Here is a 24,826-nt window from a genome sequence, read left to right as displayed (position 1 = left end):
TACCTTTTGGATCACTGCCCTGTTATTAATATATAATGAACTCTAAGGCTCCTTATCTGTTATTTGTGCACTGATCAACTGTTTAACTGTAATTGCCCCTGTTATGGGGTGTTTGGTGGCCACGTCCTATGTGCACCCATGCAAATGACATATCCTTTTATTATTTGGCTTGGTTTCAAAAATTGAGGTTTTTGTTTTTTTAAATTTACATTTGATCCTGTGTCTAAGTTTACATTTTAGAAAAAAAAAACTAAACATGCAATAAACAAATCTACAAATTTCATTATGCACTGGAACCTGAAAGCTAGAAATTTCTGTTTTTATGTCGAAGTCCAATTTGGAACAAAAAAAATAATATATGATTTACTAATGGAGTTTTTCCTACAAATAAAAAACATTGTTAAACTGAACGAGTACAAATTACTTAAAAACATCAAATTAATAGTGAAATTAATCTGGCATTTAAAAGGTTAGACAGTGATACAACACAATTGCAGACACCATAGTTCTTGTACATACCTTTGTAATAGAAGAGGCAGCGATCAACAAGGACAAACCAGCGCTTATTCCACTGCTTTACCCCAGAGCTGGCCTGCAGGAACATCGGAGGAAATAACAGTTATTTAAAAAGTTAAGTTAAAGCTCATTAAACTACACGTTGTAAAAAAAAGTCTACATCACACAAGTCATATAGGTGTGTAAGTGGCAAAAATTCTGCTAACTAAAAAAACTGGACCATAACTAATAGGTTTGTGCTTTATAAATTAAGAATAAACAAGGAAACAGACATATCAAGAAACACTCTTTTTGCATCTTTTACCAAGACAAATGAGGTGTAGATTAAATATCTCTAAAAAAAGATTCTAGAGCTAATTTGATTCTATATCGGTTAGAATAATTACATCTCAAAGGGATTATATCATGATTTTTATAGTGTAGTTTTTGATTTATAAGTAACATTGCAAATAATTCACTCTATATATTAAATTGTATTCCTGTACCAACAAGTATTTTTTTAGTTGTAATATTGGTGTGTAGACAGTCATCTCAGGTCATTGTGCCTGATCCTGTGCTTTCAGAAAGAGCAAGCACTTCACAATGGAACTCCTTTCAGAGTGCTATGCTTATATGTATCAAGGAGCTGTTATTTTGTGTCAGGAAGCTGTTATCTTGTTGTATTCCCATTGTTCTGTTTAAGGGCTTCTCGGGGGGGGGTATCATCACTAAAACTTGCAGTGCAGCAGTAAAGAGTGACTGAAGTTTATCAGAGTACAAGTCACAAACTGGGGGCACCTGGGAAACGAACATGTCTAGGCCCATGTCAGATTTCAAAATAAAATATAAAAAAAATCAGTTTGCTCTTTTGAAAAACAGATTCAATGCAGGATTCTGCAGGAGGAGCGCTATTAACTGGTGCGTTTAGAAAAAAACATGTTTTCCCATGATAGAATCCTTTTAAACTCTCAGTCTTGTTTTTCCTTTAAACATCTAAAAACTGTCTGTGCTCCTACTAGAGTGATTGAAGGGTTTCATTTTTTTAGTGCAGCCAAGCTATAATTCCTGAATGTTTTTTTCCTCACCTGCTTGTACAGCCAGCCAGTCTTCATAACCTTAGCATCTGGATTTCTCTTCATAGAATTGGAACGTTTACCAAATGCTATACCTTTCTTCGATAGACGTGAAGGCTTTAGAAACCAAAAGACACGATGCATTAGCCCCAAAATATATATCTGTAATCCATGTATAGTATTTACTGAAAATGATTAATAAAGAATAATAATTTACAATTCGATTCAGTTTTCTAGTCTGTAGTGTTACAGAAACAGTTTCAGTGTAAAAATAAAAACTAGGTAAATAGGCTGTGCAAAATAAAAAATGTTTCTAATATAGTTAATTAGCCAAAAATGAAATCTATAAAGGCTGGAGTGACTGGATGTCTAACATAACAGAACCCAACTTCCTGCTTTTCAGCTCTCCGAGTTAGTCAGTGACTTTAAGGGGGGCCACATGGGACATAACTGTTCAGTGAGTTTGCAATTGCTCCTTAGCATGCAGGTCAGATTCAAAAGCAAACAGTTATAAACCATGTCGCCCCCCCCCCCCTCAAATCACAGATTGGTAACTGGCTGGTAACCAATCAGTGGAAACCAAGAGAGCTGCAAAGCAGGAAGTAGTGTTCTGGATATTATGTAACACATGCAGTCACTACAGCCTTTATAGATATATAGATATATATATATATATATATATATATTCACTATTTCGAAGTATATTAAAAACATTTTTTATTTTGCACAGCCTATTTACCTAGTTCTTATTTTTAACCTTTAAACTAGTTGATAGCATGATACCTGGGAAAGATCCTTGAAACTGTGCAAGATTTAATAACACCAACAAACAATTCAAAGGGAGGGATAATCTATAAAAAAATCTTTTTGCATAATGAAACAAAATGTAATCCTAAACAATACAGTACAATATACTACAGTAGAAAATATGGAAATATGTTAAAGCAATATATTCTTCAAGTACTTAAAGGAAAACTACAGCCCCAATCAATGTAGGTCTCTATAAAAATATATTGCATAAAACAGCTCATATGTAAAACCCTGCTTCACGTAAATAAACGTGATGGAGCCCTTGACCAGACTTGGGGCCATAAAATCCATCATTTATTTATTTATATATATATATATATATATATATATCTATATATATATATATAGATATATATATGTTAACTTTTAGTATGATGTAGAGAGTGATATTCTGAGACAATTTGCAATTGGTTTACATTTTTTTATTATTGGTGGTTTTTCAGATATTTAGCTTTTTATTTTGCAGTTCGTCAGTCTGCTAGTTCAGCAATCTGGTTGGTAGGGTCCAAGTTACTCATGCATTGATTTGTATAAGAGACTGGAATATGAGTAGGAGAGGTCCTGAAAGAAAGACGATTAATAAAAAGTAGCGATAACAATAAAAGTGTAGGCTTACAGAACATTTGTTTTTAGATGAGTCAGTGACCACCACTTAAAAGCTGGAAAGAATCTGGAGGAAAAGGCTAATCGTTTAAACACTTTACAAAATAAATAATGAAGAGCAAATGAAAAATTGCTTAGAATTAGCCATTCTATAACATAGTTAACTTAAAGGTGAACCACCCCTTTAAAGGAGAAGGGATGGCTAAAATTAAAGGGGAACTATCGTGAAAATAAAATTGTGCAGATTGACATATGTGAAGGTAATAAAATTTATAGGATATTTTTCAGCTCCAAATTACCAAACTACAAAGCTTTGCTTAATGTATATTTCGCATTTCATTTGCAATCGGTGCCAGATGTTTTAAAACACTTGGAGGCATATTTATCAAAGAGTGAAATTACACATTATATTTGGCCATGTATTTATTGGGAAAAAATGGTCCAATAACATCTGCATGTGGCAAAAGTAAGTGAATCAGTATTTACTTTGTTTCACTCATTATTTGGGGTTACCCCCCCTTGTGCAACTAAAAATGGTCCAATAACATCTGCATGTGGCAAAAGTAAGTGAATCAGTATTTACTTAGTTTCACTCATTATTTGGGGTTACCCCCCTTGTGCAACAGCTTCTGAAATGCCAAAAAGCTAAATCATTAAAAAACTTAATAAAAATGTATTGTAACCGAGATGGACAACCAATATACAAGTAGTATTTATTCTGCAACCATCGTATTGGTATGGGTTGATATATGTAGTGCATACTTTGTGATTTTTACTTCCTCCATGGCATATGCTACTAGCTACTCATTCTAAAAGCATTGTGTGAGATTCCCCTAATTTAACCATTTAAGATACCATATTGAATGGAAATAAGCTATGAGACTATACTTTGTCTAGATTTGTCACAGATATTTGGAAATCATTATATTACTTACTAATACCAACTGGATTTTCTTTTTTTTTTAATTTAATGTTTTGCTTATAAGAAGCTCTCACCCTTATGACTGAGCCTTCTAAAGAGGAGTCAGAAACCATATTGAATGCAGAGCTTTTGGTAACTTGACTTGCACAACTCTTTCCAGATGCTTCAGAACTCATGTCAAACCTGGGCAGGTGGGATGAAAGCACAGGATTTATATCAAAGGACGTGTTTTTGAAGAGTTGAATATTCTTTCAGGAGAGTGAAATTCCTACCACAAATGCCCAATCTTTCTGTACAGTCACTGGATGCTTGACTGTAACAAGACGATCATTGCAACTGTCACAAAAAAAAGAAGGGGGGGGAGAAAAAGAAGTAGAATGAAGCAGGACAAGAACATGTTTACAGAACATATGGAAGGCTGTTAGGCCCCAAATAATACTTTGTCAGAATCACACAAATAAATGTTAATCTAGGCTGGAGATCAGTAACTAATTTTTATATACGATGTGTGTCTCTGTGTGTGTGTGTGTGTGTGTGTCTATATATATACATATATACACACACCCCTAAAGTTAGGTATCTTTGGCAAAAGGCAAGCATGTTTCTTGTGTGTAATGTGGTACCTTGCCAATGCCAGGGGCCTATTCCTGTCTGAGCTGGTCCGCAAACAAGGACAAAACACTTATTGATGATTTAAAAATCTTAATCCATATGGCCACCTTTAGGGGTTGCACCTTACATGCCAGATTTCAGTAATTGTTTCTGTTGTCTTTTTTTCACTTTTATGAGCGGGGAATTGTACAGGGCTTGTCAGGCAATGGTTTTGATGACAAAGGGCCTAAATAAAATGTAGTCAAGCAAGTCTACAAACTTTACAAATATTTAGTCTGTGGTGCAAATGTCTGTTGCTTCTTCGCCAGATTACAGGCACCCAAAACATAGGAATTACTTATACAGCACTTTATTTTCAATCTAGAGGCAAGTATTTGGTGCCTTGACTGTGCCAAATATTTTACTATTATTACGTGAAAAATCACCTTAAAGTTAACTTTTAGTATGTTACAGAATGGCTAATTCTAAGCAACTTTTCAACCAGCCTTAATATTTTTTTTTTTTTTTTTTATAGTTTAATTATTTGCCTTTTACTTCCGAATCTTTCCAGTTGTCTGCCAACAAACAGGGCCGCGCCGCTCAGGCGCCCAAGGCAAGCCGGCAGACGATGCGACGGCGTAGCCCGAGTGCACATGCGCAAGGCGGTGCTCTTGTGCACATGCGCAAGAAAGGAGTTGTTTTTTCGTCTTCTTGCGTTCCTGCGCATGCGTGAATTGCCGCAAACGTGCGCATGCGTGAATTGGTGCGAGCGTGTATTCGCGCGCAGTAGCGCAAGAAAATGGAAAAAACACAGAGAGTCAGGCACCGGTATGGGGGTAGGCGACAGAGGAGGTACGTGCCTGGCGTCCCCTCAGCTTTGCGCCCTAGGCACGTGCCTACTCTGCCTACCTCTAGTTCCGGCCCTGGCCAACAAATGCCCTGTCAGGCTACAAATTTATTGCTACTTTTTAATACTCGTTTTACTATCCAGGCCCACTCCTATTCAGATGAATGCATAATTGATACAGTAATTTTGGACCATATTATCCAGATTTCAAAAATTGCAAACTGGAGAGCTGCTAAATAAATGTAAATAACTCAAAAACAAATAATCAAAAATGAAAACCAACTATCTCAGAATATCACTCATTCCATTATCCTAAACCTTAATATGTCTCCAGGATTTTTTCAGTTTATGTAGACTGCGCCACCTCCTGGTTTTAAGAGGCACAGCGTTGATCTGTGTGCAGCTAGACAGAGCTGATTTGGCCTGAAAATGTGCAAAGTATGCATTTTTGGGCCAAATTCCACTTAGTCTAGATGTACACAGACTGACACTGCCTGCTATAGGAGCTGCACGAATGAGTGTATGAGAGTAGGTCATCAACACTGTGTGTATATGGTGACTTTTCAGGAGCATGATTACATAAGCAGCAGATAAGATGTGTTCCTAGTCTGTTCTGCAATGTGCTTAGCTCTAGCTAATTTCTCATCTGAAACCAGTAGCCCTAAAGGAAATATGCTATCCTGCAGTATATAGAGTCCTGCAGTATACAAAGTTCTGGCTTTTTGAATGGTGGTTTTGCAGTGTGCTGAGGCCTGACAATTTGCTCTCCTTTCAGTATTTATGCTGACCTGCAGTGGGTTAGGGCCTTTTAGCTCACCTGAAACCAGTAGCCCTAATGGAAGTAGATCACAGGGGCTAAGTAGCTGCTAGGCTCAGATATAAGCTTGCTCTAAGCAGTAGCTAATTTGAGCTATTTAGTATGATTGCTATGATTCTGTTTGTATGTAATTGATCCACCACACACCCATTGATTAACTTATACTGCACTGGTGGCGCATGCTTCCAGTTGGGCCAGCTTGGTCCTAGCAGTATTGCACTATTTACATGGTATTGCATGCACCTAATTATTATGCAGTTCGGGAGCTTATCCTGTTTATTGTTCTACCAATGTATAAATGGTTGTCATCATGTCAAATACACCGATTGTCTTTTACACACTCTGTTAGCACCATGGCTCTACTACCTGCATATGCATGTTACGCGAAAATGCTACGGGTGTCTGCAGTCACACATGAATATATGCTTATATATGCTTAAGACAGAATGCTGCTGTTTCTGGTTTCAGGTTACAGGGTGTGTTGTTCTTGGATACCAGATAGACTGGTTCAGACTTCAGATATGGAGGCATCTGGTGAGTGGTGCCTCCTGCCTTCTCTTAAATTCAGTGCCCTCCAGGGTTCTGCTATGCCAGGATTCTTCCTGCCTTGTGGAATTTTCATTGTTGGAATAAGTGAAGCTAATAAGTAATCTGCACTGCAATTTTCTCAAGCTCCCAACAGGATGTTCAAAGGTTTTGCCTGTCCATCCAAGATTGACAGATTGTTCCCTATACTGTTTATTTTGCCCCACTATTCTGGACGAGCATGTGGTGTCCATGATACGGTCACAGAGCTCAATGTCTGAGAAACTGATTTTTTTATATTCAATTTTAAAATCTGACACGGGGCTAAACATATTGTCAGTTTCCCAGCTGCCCCCAGTCATGTGACTTGTGCTCTGATAAACTTCAGTCACTCTTTACTGCAGCCCCATACCCCCCCCAGCAGCCTAACAAAAGAACAATGGGAAGGTAACCAGATAGCAACTCCCTAACACAAGATAACAGCTGCCTGGTAATCAATAGTAAAAGCCAAGTCCCATTGAGACTGATTCAGTTAAATTAAGTAGGAGAAATAACAGCCTGCCATGAATGTAGTTCCATCCTCAAGTGCAGGCACAAGTCACATGACTGGGGGCAGCTGGGAAACTGACAATATGTCTAGCCCCATGTCAGATTTCAAAATTGAATATAAAAACATCTGTTTGCTCTTTTGAGAATTTGATTTCAGTGCAGAGGTCTGCTGGAGTAACACTATTAACTGATGCATTTGGGAAAAAACATGTTTTCCCATGACAGTATCCCTTTAAACTCTACTTTGATGGATTAGCAGTTTGTCCTAGTGTCAGTGCCAGTCCTAGTGTCAGCTTGGTTGATGGGGTTTCCTTTTTTTTTTACCTTTCGAATATAACTTGGGTTATTTTATTTTTGGCAAGGGCTCCGTTTTCCTTAGATTATGGTTTTCAACGGGGCTCATGTTTTCTGGATAGTAAGCTGATACAGGTGTTCTCCATTGTTAGTTGGGTTACCTTACATACAGAATCTTACACGGTGTGCTTCTCACCCCAGGTAGGATTCAGGCACCTTTATCCCTGTCATTTAGGGATCAGTTTGTTAAGTGCAGATCTGATTGCTAGGCATCTGTGTCTGCTTTGGTTAGGTGTTTATGGTACATGAATCATGGCATGTCGGCCATGTAGGCCCTGTGCTTTTTGCAGGATTTTAAACTAGTCATAACTACAAATAGGCTGTTTTGAGGTTTTCACTCCTACTAAGTGCTTTCTAACAAATACCTTGCAATCTGCACTACAACCTGGCATACCTGTGATGGATGCTTCTGGGTAAGTAGGGGAGTAAGTATTTCACACTTGATGGCACCATCTGCAGACGTGTCTTAATTCTCTTCTGAGGGTGTCAAGCAGTTATGTTTATTGCACTCATTTTCTAGGGTGTCTCCTTTGAAATTATGTAGTCCTACGTTTTCCTCATTCTGGTGGTTTGCTAGCATCCCTCTTTCTGTAGTATAGAGTATGTACTATAGGATTATTTTTATCCTTGTAGACTTGCAGGATTGTGGGCTCTCTTCTATGTTTTGGCCTTCCTTATAATAGGTTCCTGTTAGAGCCTAATACCCTCCTATTGGGGAAAGAGTAGCTTTCCGTAAGTACGGATATGAAGTTTGTCAATGAAATAGGGAAAATTGTATCATACTAAACGTGATCTTCCTTTCCTAGACAAACTCCATGTCACGACTGCCCACCCTTTTGCAGTAGTATTTAGAAGCATGTTACAAAGATGCCGGTAGGTGGGTGTGGTTGAGCTTTTAAAGTAGAGAGGGTCCTTACGATGGGAGCAGGTGGGAGGGACTATCCCGGTAAGCACTGACATGGAATAGTTTAGGAAAGGAAGACCACTGTAGGTATGACACCATCTTCCCTATTCTAGTGGGGCTATTAACATTAAATTTACAACAGATATTGGTAACATCCCAAGTAATCCACAAAATAAGTACATAAATTAAGTTATGTGCAGTAAAGTGGAATAACACAGGGTAATAAGTATTGAACACGCTTACAGAAATTTATTTTATACTTTTTAGAAAAGTCTTTATTGTGGTGTGATTTTGGCCTATTCTTCCACACAAACAGTTTTCAAATCTTGAACGTTCCAGGGGCCTCTTCTATGAACTTTTTCCATAGATTTTCAATTGGATTCAGGTTGGGTGATTGACTGGGCCATTCTAGAAGCTTTATTTTCTCTCTGAAAGCAATTGAGAGTATCCTTGGCTGTGTTTATGGGATCATTGGAATGGCCACCGTTGTTTAATCTTCTGCATCCTGGTAGATGGCAACAGATTCTTATCAAGAATGTCCCGGTACATTTCTCCATTCATCCTTCCTTCAATTACATGAAGTCTGCCTTCCTTCAATTACATCAGGGGTCCCCAACCTTTTTAACCCGTGAGCCATATTCAAATGTAAAAAGAGTTGGGGAGCAACACAAGCATGAAAAAAATCCCTTGGGTGCCAAATAAGGGCTGTGATTGGCTATTTGGTAGCCCTATGTGGACTGGCAGCCTACAAGAGGCTCTACTTGGGACTATAATTCGTTTTTATACAATTAAAACTTCATTTCAAGCTTGAAATTCAAAAATAAGCAACTTCTTTGAGGCCACTGGGAGCAACATCCAAGGGGTTGGAGAGCAACATGTTGCTCACGAGCTACTGGTTGGGCATCACTGAATTACATGAAGTCTGCCAGTACCTTATGCTGAAAAACAGTCCCACACCATGATGTTCCCATATGATGTTTTTGGGGTGATGTGCAGTGCCATTTCTCCTCCAAACGTGGTGTGTGCAATGACATCCAAATAGTTCAATTGTGGTCTCATCTGACCAGACTATATTTCTCAAATGTTGTACAGCAAACTTCAAACAAGATTCAACATGCTTTTCCTTCAGCAGTGGAGTCTTGCACGGTGAGCGTGCATAGAGGCCATGTCATTTAGTGCATTCTGTTTTCTTTGAAAAAACTGTACCTGCTAATTCAAGGTCTTTCTGAAGCTCTCCACAAGTGATCCTTGGCTCTGGGCCGACTCTTGTGATTATTCTTGTGACTCCTCCATCAGAAATCTTGCGAGGAGCACCTGGTCGTGGCCGATTTATGGTGAAATTATGTTATTTCCGCATGGCCCCAACAGTGTTCACTGCAACATTCAAAAGCTTAGAAATATGTTTGTAACCAATGCCATCAGTAGGTTTTGCAACAATAAGATTACAAAGGTCTTGAAAGAGCTCTTTGCTTTTACCCATCATGAGTTGCTTCTTGTGTGATACCTTGGTAACGAGAAGCCGTTTTATAGGCCATCAAATAGGACTAAAGCAGCTGATATTAATATGCACTGGTAGGGGGGAGGATTACTTTCAATGTGTTCAATACTTATCTTCCCTGCTGTATATCAGTTGTTAACCACTCAACTAGTTGTAGATATTTGTCACTTCACATGCATCTGTGCATACTACAGAGTATACTTTACACAGTGATTTATGTGCAGTATTATGCTGATATGAAATATAGTATCTGTCAGTTAACACTATCATTTTTTGTTTAGTTTCACACTTAATCCTTGATAGTAAAACTAAAGCAAATTCAGTGAGTCTCAGTGAATTGATAAAGGAAGGAGTTTAGCTGCCTGTCACTCTTAATCACTTATAGGGTGGATAGACAACACCCACTATTTAACATACAGAGTAGGTGATAATTTTTTAGTTATGCACTACACATACAATTAGAGAAAAATGAGATGTTTATTCATGGCACATATGAAACAACACCCACAAGCTGTATACAGCTTTATCACACGTTCCATTCTCTCCAGAAAAAAAAAAAACATGGGAGTACCATGGATCAATATTTGCAGAAGTAAACACGCATACACTGTGTACTATTAACCCCTACACCTGCAGCAAAAAAACAATTTTAAGGCAAAAGAAAGTCACAATCGCTGCAGGTTTCCAAAAGTTAGGCACCCCTCTAGCGATTGCATTCGCTTACCTGATAGATACCCTTACGTGTTCCTATTAGCAGAAAGATGCACTCGCCTGCAGTTCTTCTCAGGGAGCACCACAGAGCAATCCTCCTCTTTCAGTTCTTCTTTCTTTAATAGCCCGGGACTGCACAATCCTTTTTTGACTTTTCACTCTACTGTGCATACACACCCCTAAGACGAAGCAGGAAAATTATCACTCCATGGTGCCCACTGAGAAGAACCCCCAAGGTTTCAGAGAATGGAATGCAATCACTACGGGGCCCCAACTTCTGGCATCTCCCAGTGACTGCTGACTTTTCTTCTCCTTAATGTTAATCACATACTATGGATAGTCTCTGTATGAATTCGAATGCATAATTTTAATTCACCAAAAAGAATTACCATACAGTTTACAAGCAATCAGAATAAGAGTACAGAGACAGGAAAAGATAGCACAGCTTTAGGAGGAAGATAATTCATTGTGAATATAGCAGAGGCAAGAAATATACATTTATCCTCTATAATAAAAAAGTGAAGTTCAAATAATTAGTAACTAATAAAAAAAAGAATATTAGTTCAAATGCCACATTGATTCTACATTTGCATGAGGATAAGTAAAACCTAACAACTGAAATATATTAGAATATTCTAATACTATTTACAGTTTGCCTGGTACAGCAATAAGGATACACTGATGTATAGTTAAATGTGACCATTCATGTATTTCATACAATACTTAAAGAGAATATAAACCCAAATATAAATGCTCACTACTTACTAAAAATAAATCGTAATTCTAAGCAATTTTCCAATAAAAGATTTCATGTTTTCTGCAAATGTAACTTCAAAGCAGTATTTGTCCCTTTCTGCACTCTTTAGTTCACCAATCAAGACAGGTCTGTTAATCAAATGTCCTCTTGCTACATTGTTTCAAAAGTCAGAACCAGTGCAGAGAATAGAAAAGACCAGGCAGACACTTTTTAACATAAACTACAAATACAAAGAACATTAAAAAAGAAAATGTGTAATGTATATTAAAAAGTTTCTCAGAAGTAAATTGTTGTGTCTAAATCCCTTTTAAAAGAACCAACACCAAAATTATTTTAATATGAATGTAAAATTAGGGTTATGTTTAATATCAGATATGGATCTCTGGTCAAGGGCACCTGTTGGGTAAAAATTTTATCCCTGACCAAAGTTGCAGGCTAATAGAGAGCGTAATCCGGTTGGGGATAAAAGTATTTTTTTCAAAAGAAAAATGTCCCCCGCCAGTGCTAGGCTACCCGCACCGGAAGGGAGCTAGCATGCACATAATGAAAAGCTGCCCGAATTGCTCATTATGCGTGTGACGTCACATGCGCTTTATGCGAATGATACAACATGGCTGCTCGCACCAGGAGCTCCCTGCAGGTGCGGGTAGCCTAGCGCTGGAGGGGGCAATTTAAAAAAAAAATAAAAAAACCATAGTTATCCCCAAGCGGACTGTGGGCTCTATTAGCCCGTACCTTTGGTTGGGGATAAGATTTTTACCCAACAGGTGCCCTTTAAGGCCACAATAATCAGTATGCCGGTACACCTGCAGCACTTCTTTAAGGCAAGCGTCAAATGTGGCAGATTCTCTGCCTGCAGATAAACTCATACCAAGGATCTTAACTGCTTTGTGATATGCCTATACCTTGAGCCACTGCATCGGCCTGGGTCTGGAAAGCAGAGTGACTTCAAGTCCCATAATCCATCACGTGGAACAATGCTAGTGTGGCGCTGCATTACACTGCAAGATCAGTTGGGGTGGGGACCTGCTTATTTCAAAAAGTAACCTGTACATTTGTATAATCTGGCACTAATCATCTTTCTCACCAGTTGAGTCTAACCTTGAGAATCTTGCCAACAAAATAATTAACTCATGGCAGGGAAATTTGCCTTTGTTGGATAGATAAATAACTGCAACCAACTGTCCCACACATAAACAGTCTGGTAAATCCAACAGAATAGCAAAAGCAAAAACAAAAAAAGATTTCTGAACAACATTGCACATTGAACTGTACAGGAATGAGATCCGTTATCTGGAAACCCGTTATCCAGAAAGATCTAAATTACGGAATGCCCGTCTCCCATGAATTCAATTTTATTCAAATATTCCACATTTTTAAAAATTATTTCCTTTTTCTCTGTAATAATCAAACAGTAGCTTGTACTTGATCCATATCAAGATATAATTAATTCTTATTGAAAGCAAAACCAGCCAATTGGGTTTATTTAATGGTTACATGATTTTCTAGTAGACTTAAGGTATGGAGACCCAAATTATGGAAAGATACATTTTCAGGAAAACCCCAGGTCCCGAGCATTCTGGATAACAGGTCACATACCTGTATATTGAAAAGCTAATATAACACATCCATGCAAACAACTCACATGCTAAAACTGGTCAGGCACAATTCAGGAGTCTAAAGGGGTTCTAAGTATACAATAGGGGTTCTAAGTATACAATGTGGGTCCAATCCCAAACAGCAAATGCTAACATGCAGATTCTGAAAACTGTCCATATCCAGGTAGTGTACTAAATAGTCAAAACAGAGATTTGAAATATGAAGGAAAACCGGTTTATGAATGTTAACTGAACAGATAATACAAATCTGCAATAGACTCCTCCACACCACAGCTCAATGTACCTGCAAGACAGTGTCTGGAGCACCTGGGGACCACCAAAGACAACCTCAAGGGTCTTCATATAGGCCGAATATATTCACAAATCCATATGAAGCTTGTCTGTGATTTTCAGATTTCAAAATTAAATCACAAATCTGCTTCATTTGTGAATTGACAAGTAATTAATGCATTAAAGGGGTTGTTCACCTCTCATTCCGTTCCATTAATCAACTAATAATACATTAACACAGTGAACTGCATTTAATATATTTAAATATTAATTCATTGAACGTAACCTGTCACTGGTATAATTCATCGCTAAACTATGTATAATATGCTGCATTGCATTAGCTCTAGATTTTACTTTGCATGCCTGTTTCCAAGTACCAGTAAAGGGGTTGAGTTTTTTTTGCAGAACTTCAAATGGAGCAGATTATGAGGTGTACTGTCCAATGCAGAAATGGTGGTAGATGAAATACAGTGGAACCTCAATTTTACATCCCCTGATTTTAGGTTTACCCCTCATTTTACATTGTTGTTTTGTGGTCCCACCTATATATTATGCATAATACATTTCCCTGATTTTACATTTTCCAGGATTTTACACCATTTTTTCTGGTCCCCTGAAAAACTTAAAATTATAAAATTGGGGGTCTACTGTAACTGGAAAGGGGCAGTAAGGATGGCGGAGATGGCTGGGTAGGTTTGTGGATCAGTAGAAAATGCAGGAAGTGGTAGGATGGATCGATGACTGTGGGAAGAAGATATAGAGGAAGATTAAAAAGGGCAGCAAATAAACGGGGCAGGCGGGACACATTTATATTTAATAAGCAACATGAATGCATGAAGGTAACAATCGTCTCTGGCCCGTGGGTTTTTATTCTTAAGGAGGGCCCTCTTTGCTGCACTTACTTGAATTCCAGGGCCCCCTGCTTTCAGAGAGATGCAGACTTCGCAAAGGAGGGTGGCTGCTATGTTAACTGCATCTTCTTTATCCTAGACAGCTTGCTGTACAGCTGGTTGTCACAGTTTTCGTCCCGGTAGGACCGTACAGGGATTAGAGAGGCTTGAGGGTAATGCAAACCTTCACTCTCTAATCCACGTAAATGCACTGTCCAACAATCCTGCTTTTCCATACACAACCCGCAGTCGGATCGCTTCTAACACCTTCCGCAAAGCTGTTATCTGGAATCTTCCTCCTCCTGCCTGCCAAATCTCACCACGCGAGACTGGTGTCACTGCTACACGTAAGCTTAGTGACGCATCATTTACCTGCCTTGTAGGAGCAACGAGCAGAGGCGGTTGCTATGTGGCCTCTGCTCGCACCGCCTACATTTGTAAGAGAAAGGTGTAAAGTGTTGGCCGCAAGCCCTCTCAACTCCCAATAATTCCTTAGAAGTCATTTATAATTTCTGCTGAAAACTCCAGACTGTTTGCCAATAATACCTGGCCCCATCGCAGCTTCTCCCAACTAATGAAACATTCATCAAATAAACATGAAATAATGTTACTGGCTCAACAACAATATTGCTGTCTCCATGCTAATACCTCCAAGCAGTAACACCAAAGAATTTCAGGAGAAATTCTATCTTGGTTGTTGCCTCAACACTTTCCACGGTTCCACCACATGCCATCTTTAAATACTGAACAAAAATTCTTGGCGATTACCCATTGGCATCTTCACTTGCCTATAGGGTTGCCACCTTTTCTTGAAAAAAATACCAGCCTTTCTATATTTTTACGCATTTCCCCTATTAATAACATTGGGATCAAACTTAATTTTTACCGGGCAGGTGGCAATCCTACTTGCCTAAAGCGAAAAGCAGCCAGTAACAGCTGCAAATCTAAGCTTCTTTTAGGGCTAGGGTTGCCACCCGGCCGGTTTTTACCGCCCTAGCCAGTAAAACACCTGCCAAAGCCCGTGCCGGTATTACAAATTTACCAGCAATGTTGTTGCCGTTACAGTTATTTTAGTCTTCTGCCCATCGTGCGATCTTGCTCCGCCCCTTTTGCTACACAGTATGTGGCTCTGCCCCCATTTGCGTCACGGACCGCCCCCTTTTGTGCCTGCCTCCCCACAGGCCAGTAAACTTTTTCAGAAAAGGTGGCAACCCTATTTAGGGCCTCAAATGCACACAAACAATGCCACTACCACTCACCAACAATTAGGGTTGCCACCTTTTCTGCAGCCTTCCTATATATTTATCTTTTTTCCCTATTAATAACATTGGGATCAACCATTATTTTTACCAGCCAGGCCGGTAAAATAACAGCCAGGTGGCAACCCTACTTCCAACCCACAGTACTTTCAGCTTTCCTGAACAGATTTAGACAAGCTCATCTGGAACTAACACTTCCTAAATTCACTAATATGTCCAGCATTTTCTTTTACACATAATGTGGTACCGGTTTCATAGTCATTAAAGGGGTGGTTCAGCTTTAGTTAACTTTTAGTATGTTATAAAATGCCTCATTCTAAGCAACGTTTCAATTGGTCTTCATTATTTATTTTCTATAATTTTTCTGACTCTTTGTAGCTTTCAATTGGGGATCACTGACCCCACCTAAACACAAATGTTCTGTAAGGCTACACATTTATTGCTATTGCTACTTTTAATTTCTCATCTTTCTATTCAAGCCCTCTCCTGTTCATATTACAGTCTCACATTCAAATGAGCAACTGGACTCTAGCAGCCAGATTGCTGAAATTGCAAACTGGAGAGCTGCTGAATCAAAAGCTAAATAACTCAAAAACCATGAATAATAAAAAATGAAAACCAATTGCAAATTGTCTCAGTATATCACTCTACATCATAGGAAAAAAATTGTTTTTCAAAATGAGTCAGTTAATAGTTGTGCTTTTGAAATCTGACATGGGGCTAGACATATCAATTTCCCAGCTGCCCCAAGTCATGTGACTTGTGCTCTGATAAACTTCAATCACTCTTTACTGCTGTGCTGCAAGTTGGAGTGATACCACCCCCCTCCCTTTTCCCCCTCAGCATCCAAACAAAAGAACAATGGGAAGGTAACCAGATAACAGCTCCCTAACACAAGATAACAGCTGCCTGGTAGATCTAAGAACAACACTAAATAGTAAAAACCCTTGTCTCAATGAGACACATTCAGTTACATTGAGAAGGAAAAATAGCAGCCTGCCAGAAAAGCATTTCTCTCTTAGGGTAAGGACACACTGAACGATTTGTCGCCAACGTTTTAAAAAAGTAAACTGCGGCGACAAGACGATCGTCTGTTTTTCAACAGACGATTCACAGCGACTATTGGCACAGAGCGATTTGTATCCCATTACTCTGTGCGGTACGTGCTCCACCCAAACCGGAAACGGTTTGTGCTTCCCGCTGTAACCTGGCGTCTTTACGTTCTTGCGTTCTTGCGTCATTGCGTTCGCATTGTAATTTGAATACAATTGCTGCTACTTATCTGTATGTGTGTGCGTGTCTAGGAGATTTCAGTGCTTTTCTAAGTACATGCTATTTCTGATAAATCGCTCGGAAAAGGGTCTCAGTGCGTTTTGGAGCTACAGGCGATTCACAAACGTGCTGTGGGCACAGGAGCTGGCGTCTTTCATTTGTTCTTGTTCAGAGACAAAACGAGCGATATGTCGCCGCGATTTGCTTTTTAAAAACGTTGGCGACAAATCGTCCAGTGTGTCCTTACCCTTAAAGTGCAGGCACAAGTCACATGACCAGGGGCAGCTAGGAAATTGACAAAATGTCTAGCCCTATGTCAGATTTCAAAATTGAATATAAAAAATTTTTCTCTTTTGAGAAATAGATTTCAGTGCAGAATTCTGCTGGAGTAGCACTATTAACTGATGTGTTTTGAAAAAAACATGTTTTCCAATGACAGGATCCCTTTAACTCAAAGGTGAACAACCCCTTTAATCTGTTATGTACAAACTCTATCATTTCTTCCTATCATCTCAGTATTCAAACATGTTAACATTATATGTGGATTTTGGATAAATATTATTACCATAGGCCTGCAGATCTGTCTCAAATCTCCTGACATTCTTTTGATATTTGTAATGTGAAATATTGGTGTTACTGTTCCTTTAATGTCATTATTCTCACTTGGTTGAGCACTGCCTTTAATAATGCCGGGGGCGTGCACATTATTCTGAGCTCTATACCACCCTCCCCCATCACATATAACTACCTTTCCTCCCAACCCCTTCACACTTGTAGCCAAGTGTCATATGCATATGTAATTGTGGTTTACACTAGATATTTGCCAAATATTGTTCTTTTTCACCTTCCAACTGTTCTGTTTTTACATTTCACGGAGAAAGAGCAAAGAGTAAACTCTTTCATACCTATTGAAAAAAACATTTGTATTATTGAGGTCCCTAAAAAAATGTAGTGTTCGGACTAAACCATCTAAACCATCTACTGTTTATCAGTCAAGAGTGTGTAACCCTTTCTTAGCAGTATTGCCTAAAAGCAGCTGCCCTTAGGAAAAACACCTTTACATTTATGACTTGCTCTTTCAGATATGCCCTAACAAACAGTAACATGTGTGGATGTGCAACCGCCTTCCCCCAACACACACTTTTCACCTCCCGGCAAATCAAGGGAATAGATAGGTGTGCAGATGCTTCTGAACTTTCAACACACACAGTAATGAAGAGCAATGGTCCTTGAACCACAACAAATTATTAACAGGTAGTAGCAACTAATAAGTATATTCCGTTTTGCAGGTACAGTAGCACAACACACACAGGGGCTCATTTATACACTTTGGGCAGGACAGATTGGTTCACACTAGGGATGCACCAAATCCACTATTTTGGATTCGACCGAACCCCCAAATCCTTTGAGAAAGATTTGGCCGAATACTGAACCAAATCCGTATCCTAATTTGCATATGCAAATTAGGGGTGGGAAGGGGAAACATTTTTTACTTCCTTGTTTTGTGACAAAAAGTCACGTGATTTCCCTCCCCACCCCTAATTTGCATATGCAAATTAGGATTCGGATTCGCTTTGAATCCCGATCCGAATCCTGGATTCAGTGCATCCCTAGTTCACACAGTGAATATATTTGTCCTGCACATGGTTACATTTATAAAAATGAATACGAGTGTGCAAACAGAATTGCAATTTTTCCGCAATGCAAATGTCTATAAGAGCTTTTTAAATATGTCAAAAATCAATATATCAATATTTATGTGAACACTCTGCGTCTGAATTGTGCCACAACTTTCGTGGCGGAGAAAATATTTGCAAAACAGTTTTGCAAATTGCGAATTTGAGTTACTGTCAATGCTATTTTCATGCACAACAACCTCGCACAGTGCATGCACTCACACAAACACTCATCTCATTTACGACTCATTTGTGAAAATTAATTCATAATTTCGAATTCCCAAAAAATGGAAAGACGGGCAGAGCAGTGCAATATATTAGCGTTCATGAAAAAGCATGGGCAATACTACAATTTGCGAATAAATATGCAATGCCCAAACTTTATAGATGACCCCCAGTGTGAAATAGTTTGGGTTCTGCACTAACTAGAAGAACCCACAAATTTGCCTCACACTTTGGGCTGTCTGGGCAGTGGATTGAAATCACATGACACTGAGGTGTACTCTCTGGTTGCATAATACTGCCATCATAGGTTGGATGTGCCTGTGAAAAGTGTGCATTAGATAGGGAACGTCAACAGCCCCTACCATGCAAACTGACTTTTTAACCACTGGTTTATCCTTGTCGGTGGTGTCAGGAGTTATTGAGCTGGGACCAACTTTCTGGGGCGAAATCAGCCCACACCACAATCAAATCTCAATGAAAATGTAATAATTATTAGGCATTATATTTTACCACAGAACAGAAACCCATGACCAATCACTAGTCTTTCTTTACTTACACACCAATTTCCTCCTTTGTGTGGGGCTGCAGTGGTTTTCACATTTACAGTCTCAATCGGTGTAAAACTTAATGATAATCCTTTGTGGGCCATGTTGGGTGCCAAAAAATTGGCTCTCAGCAGAACATAATTACATTCACAACTTTCTCTCAGATAAGCCCTTGCAAAAGAAGGGGTCAGATGCGGTTGATCTGTAATTCTCAAGGCACACAGCTATTGAATGACGGGGACTAGTGGTTCTTGAATCAAATTATTTATTAACAGGCAGCAGCGTAACTAGAAGCCACAGGGCCCCCTGTAAAAATAAATTCCCCTCTCGACCTCAACTTATCCTAGCTTATGCAATCTCAGCCATAAAGCAGGGGAGGACTGTTGCTTACAGTTGGTATCACGCAGGATCTGTGAAGCCAGTGGGACAAAATTCTATGTTATACAGATAGCTAGAATCTTAGCCATACAGCAAGGCAGGAGTGCTGCTTCCAGTGGAGATTAGAAAGGATCTGTGCCACTGGAACAGAATGCTCTGTTATACAGATAGCTCGAATATCACCCTTAAAGCAAAGCAGGACTCCTGCTTAGGATCTAGAATTTCAGCAATAAAGCAAGACAGGACCGCTCTGTATAACAGAGCAGCCACTGGGACAGTATGCTTTATCATACAGATAGCTAGAAACTTAGCCATAAAGCAGGGCATGGCTACTTCTTACAATCTGGATCAGATATGATCTGTGCCACTGGGACAGGATGCTCTGTCATACAGATAACTAGAATCTCAGCCCTATACAGGACAGGACTGCTGCTTAGGCTAATGTCACACTTGGTGTTTTCTCCACTGACTGGGAGAATGCCAATTATATAGTCCCAAAGCCAGCTTTCCCTGCTATGGGTAACTAATTATTATCACTGCACAGACAGGGTTTATTAGGGTTTGCATTTGTGCAGCTTCAGGATGACATCTCCCTGTTTGCACAAGAACAAGCTTTATTGTTGCTTCCTCATGTCCACTTTTTAACCACACCTAACACAAAGAAACTAAATGCGGAGCTTAGTCAAAAATACAGTGCAAAGCATCCCAGAAAATAACCTATGATGTGACCTAACATATGCACACTGCTTTCGTTTATTGCTACTGCTACTCAGTTGCACATAAAAATAAAATAATTATCACAAACTTTTATTGTGATGTAAGTTAAAAAAAACACTTAACTGAACAGCTGGATGGTAAGCCAGAAAAAATTTGGAGAGCTATTTTACCAACCAGCAGTCTAGTATCATCGCAGGAATTCTCCCAGCAAATCCCAAAAGACTTACAGTTTTGAAGTCACCAGTTGTAGCTGTTGCAGCTAAAGAAACTCTCATGCAGCCCCAATTTCTCAGTGGGTTCGTGTTGGTTACTTGGTGGCTAAGCTGCAGCTGGTAACTTTTTAGGGAGGCCCAGCCCAGGAAGGCCAAATACATAGGCACCACATAGCAATGGGACAGTCACATGCCAGTTCACTCCTGAAGCTACGTATCTACCAAGTTAAGGGAGAAGGGGGAGTGGGGTGGGCCCAGAAAGGAATCTTTTAATGTTACTGGTTGGTTGCATGTGGGTGGGGTGGTTGACCCAGGATGTTCTGGCAGCAAGTCAGCAGCAGGTGCTGAATACTTATCTCACACTGTTCACAGTAGCATGATAAATCTTTAACATTTTGAGTTTTCCCCCTAAAAAACTCTACCGTAAAAAATGGAGGCTTCATAATTAGGCCCCTAAGCAGGCCCGGATTTGTGGAAAGGCCACCTAGGCCCAGGCCTAGGGCAGCAGGATTTTAGGGGGGCAGCATGCTGCCCAACCACACCGACATTGGTTCAAAAACACTGCGGATGCGCTAGAGATACAATCATTTTTTAAATTTGCCATGTGCCATGCGCTCCATTCCAGATCATGAAAATTTGCATGAATAAAGGGGAGGGGACAGGGGCGACGAACTGCAGTGGGCCTAGGGGCGCACACTATGTAAATCCGGCCCTGCCCCTAAGTCTCTTGGTGTTTATTCTCCCACCGCAGGTACTGTCTCCCAATATCTCAGGCTGCCTCAAGAACTCTCCAAGGGATTTCACACAGAATTGAGACAAACATCACCAGTGATGTTGGCCATAAAAACCAATTAAACAAAACAAATTAGGTTTTAACAGTCACCTCCTCGTTAGAAGAAAAAAAAACAAAGAGCTTATTTGGTTGGTATGGATCATCGATGAACCCAAAAGATGCACCTTAGTGAGTACCACCTAGGGAACTACCCTACATTAAGTCTCCTTGGTATGGCATAGGCTGTTCTTTCTAGCTACGCTATCTATCTCACTTCTTCTAAGAGGATGTTATAACAAAATTGGCAGGGCCAATTTACACTATCCCGAAGCATAGGTTACAACTATCAGAGTAGGGGAATTAACCACTTGGGTACCCTATGAGAGTTTTGCATTCCCAATATCGTTTAACCTGTTTTGCACCCAGTAAAACAAAAATTTGTGTCTTTGCAGTCCAAAATGTAGCAAAATGGCCTGGGTTCCCCTCCTATTGCCATCTTGGAGTCAGAAAGGTATTTTTCCCCCTCTGAAGCAAATTTGAGAGGCTTCAGGGTTTTTTTTTTGAAAATGACATTTTGCAACATTCATTCATTTTGCAGCAATACCTTCATATTAGTGTAAACACTCAGGTTTTTATACAGTTGACTAACTACTGATTCATCTCTGGTCACTCATGCACACAATTGCCCTAAGGGCTAAATCACAGGGAAATTTTTGATCACATTTTGTGGGTCCGATATTACCTGATCTTGTCACACAACACCAAGCAACAGCACAAGATTTTGTAGGACCTACAAAATCTGATTCCCATAGCTGTAATGTTAAGTCAGATCAGGTAAAGTCAGGGATGGTGTGTTTTGTCCATGCATCTACATCTGACATTTAGGGGCACATTTACTAATGGTCGAATATCGAAGTCAAATGATTTACCGATTCAAGAACCACTCGAACGATCGTAGGAAAAATCGTTTGATCGAACAATTAAATCATTCGAATCGAATGATTCAAAGGATTTTAATCCATCAATCTAATGATTTTCCTTCGACCAGAAATTTGTTAGAAAGCCTATGGGGACCTTCCCCATAGGCTAACATTGATGCTCGGTAGGTGGCGAAGTAGTTGGTCGAAGTTTTTTTTAAAGAGACAGTACTTCGACTATCGAATGGTCGAATAGTCGAAAGATTTTTAGTTTCGAATCGTTCGAAGGTCGAAGTAGCCAATTCGATGGTCGAAGTAGCCAAAAAAAACATTCGAAATTCGAAGTATTTTTTTTCTATTCCTTCACTTGAGCTAAGTAAATGTGCCCCTTAATGTTTTTCAATGAAAAAAAATCACCATCCAATTTTATGTCATCGAATGAAGATACAACATGGAGCGTTTGCATCCAACAAGTGTGTCACTTTGTATGGCAAATGTAGTTTACACGAAAATACAGATAAGTGGAGGGCACTCCCATTTAAAGCTACAAAAAAGCAAATATGTAGTAAGAGGTGCAAAAAAAAACCTTGAGTCGCCCCTACAGAGCAACCAAATATAACATGTCCAAAAATCAGGTCTGCACACTCAAAAAAGATCATTTGACTCAGGTGGTATAATAGAAAATGTTTTACTAGTTAGAAGAACAATTTGACAGTAACATAATGTTTACAGAGACAAAACACTCCACATGATAATAGTATACATACCACCCTTTGGTACAAAGAAGGCAGAAAAGAAGCTACAAGAAGCGGATACACCTGCCAAAATGAGAACAGCCCCAACGTTTCGGCAAACAGCCTTTGTCAAGGGGATTCTGATGTGTAAAGGGATCAGCGATAAAATAAATACCCTCTTCAATTATGCGTCCATTTGCGATTTCCGCGCGCTACCCGAGCTTCCGGATCTGTGACGTCACACGCGCCTACGTCACTTCCGACTCATCCAGCGTAGTGACGCGGCTCCCTACACGTACATTGCCTCAGGTTAAAATAGCGCGAGAAGAGTGGGTGGAACTCATGGGCGCATTAAATAGGTTTACACAAAGGCTGTTTGCCGAAACGTTGGGGCTGTTCTCATTTTGGCAAGTGTATCCGCTTCTGGTAGCTTCTTTTCTGCCTTCTTTGTACCAAAGGGTGGTATGTATACTATTATCATGTGGAGTGTTCTGTCTCTGTAAACATTATGTTACTGTCAAATTGTTCTTCTAACTAGTAAAACATTTTCTATTATACCACCTGAGTCAAATGATCTTTTTTGAGTGTGCAGACCTGATTTTTGGAAATGTAGTTTACACATCAGTTTTTTATATATGTCCTATCATATTTTGACCCATGGAACTACATTTATTTGTAGGTTGTGTTTTGTCAATCCCATACCATCCTACAAAATCCCCTATGTCATTTAGCTCTGTGTTTAACACCCATGTTGCCTGCATAGATTATAGCAGGGCAGCTAAACAGGTTCTTACATGTTATGGGGAGGAGTTAAAATAAGAAGAGAAAAGAATGCAGATATTCCTCCCCTACGATTCCCTGGGGCTTTGTGAGGCCAGGAGTTAGTTTTGCAATTTAGAAAAAAAGTGAGAACTTTTTATGGACCTCTTTATGACTATCATGTATGCAGCACTGTATAGCAGGTTCCAAAAATATGAAAAAACTCCTCTGTGGCATACAAGAAACAGAAATGTAACAGGGAAAGTTGTGCTCACCAAAATTTTTTTAAAACATTAAGCGGGGTTGCAATGAGGCTGTGACCAAAATTCATACAGACTAATACAAGAAGTCTTCTGCACTCAACCCATTACAGGTATAGGATCCGTTATACAGAAACCCTTTATTTGGAAAACCGTTATCTAGAAAGCTCAGAATTACGGAATGGCCATCTCCCATAGACTACATATATCCAAATAATCCAAAATTTTAAAAATGATTTCCTTTTTTCTCTATAATAAAACAGTACCTTGTACTTGATCCAAACGAAGATATAATTAATCCCCATTGGAAGCAAATCCAGCCTGTTGGGTTTATTTAATGTTTAAATGATTTTCTATTAGACTTAAGGTATAAATATTCAAATTGTGGATAGATCCATTATCCGGAAAGCCCCAGGTCCCGAGCATTCTGGATAACAGTTCCCCAAGTATCAATATATTACAGACATAGAGACATTATGCCTTAAGATACCAAAAAATGCCCTCCCTGTTTAAAATTTATATTGAAGCAGTAGCATTCTTAATGAGTCAATAAAAGTTTAGTGTAGGACTGGCCATACCAGGGATGATTTTGAAGTAGTTGGCCATCTTAAATATATTGCAATATATGGAGAAATAATCCCTGTTTTGTATAAAGGGTAAGGCATTTTCAGTAGCTTAAGGCAGAACATGTCTCAATGTCTTAAATAAATTTATAATGGGTTGAGTGCAGAGGACTTCTTGTATTTGTCTGTAAGAAACAGAAAGGGTTCATTTCTTTATTGATACTTAAAGGGGTGATTCACCTTTGTGTTAACTTTTAGTATGCTGTAGAGCAGGGATGCCCAGGCTTTTTTTTTTTTTTACC

At 39.2% G+C, this 24,826-nt stretch overlaps 1 protein-coding gene across 15 annotated transcripts in view; it reads right to left on the bottom strand.

Annotated features, from left to right (window-relative positions):
- The window catches only part of plekha6.S (pleckstrin homology domain containing A6 S homeolog), a 128,403-nt gene extending 107,723 nt beyond the window's left edge, over window positions 1–20,680 (bottom strand). For 4 of the 15 annotated variants that reach the window (XM_018249277.2, XM_018249286.2, XM_041583832.1 and 1 more), the window contains exons 1-5: window positions 14,248–14,596; window positions 4,176–4,239; window positions 3,978–4,086; window positions 1,581–1,685; window positions 520–592 (exon numbers count right to left, since the gene is read on the bottom strand). In XM_018249277.2, the coding sequence (XP_018104766.1) occupies window positions 520–592; window positions 1,581–1,685; window positions 3,978–4,079 (280 nt within the window). In that variant the 5' untranslated portion in view covers window positions 4,080–4,086; window positions 4,176–4,239; window positions 14,248–14,596. Of the gene's footprint in view, window positions 1–519; window positions 593–1,580; window positions 1,686–3,977; window positions 4,240–10,712; window positions 10,879–14,247; window positions 14,601–20,534 lie in introns of those variants that run through there. The other 11 variants (XM_041583830.1, XM_041583834.1, XM_041583837.1 and 8 more) reach the window with 9 other exon arrangements.
- Between the last annotated feature and the right edge of the window lie 4,146 nt (window positions 20,681–24,826).

The sequence above is a fragment of the Xenopus laevis genome, chromosome 2S (assembly GCF_017654675.1).
Source record: "Xenopus laevis strain J_2021 chromosome 2S, Xenopus_laevis_v10.1, whole genome shotgun sequence".
Taxonomy (NCBI): Eukaryota; Metazoa; Chordata; class Amphibia; order Anura; family Pipidae; genus Xenopus; species Xenopus laevis.
The sequence above is the reverse complement of the archived record's forward strand: the minus strand, read 5'-3'. Positions and strand labels throughout refer to the sequence as shown.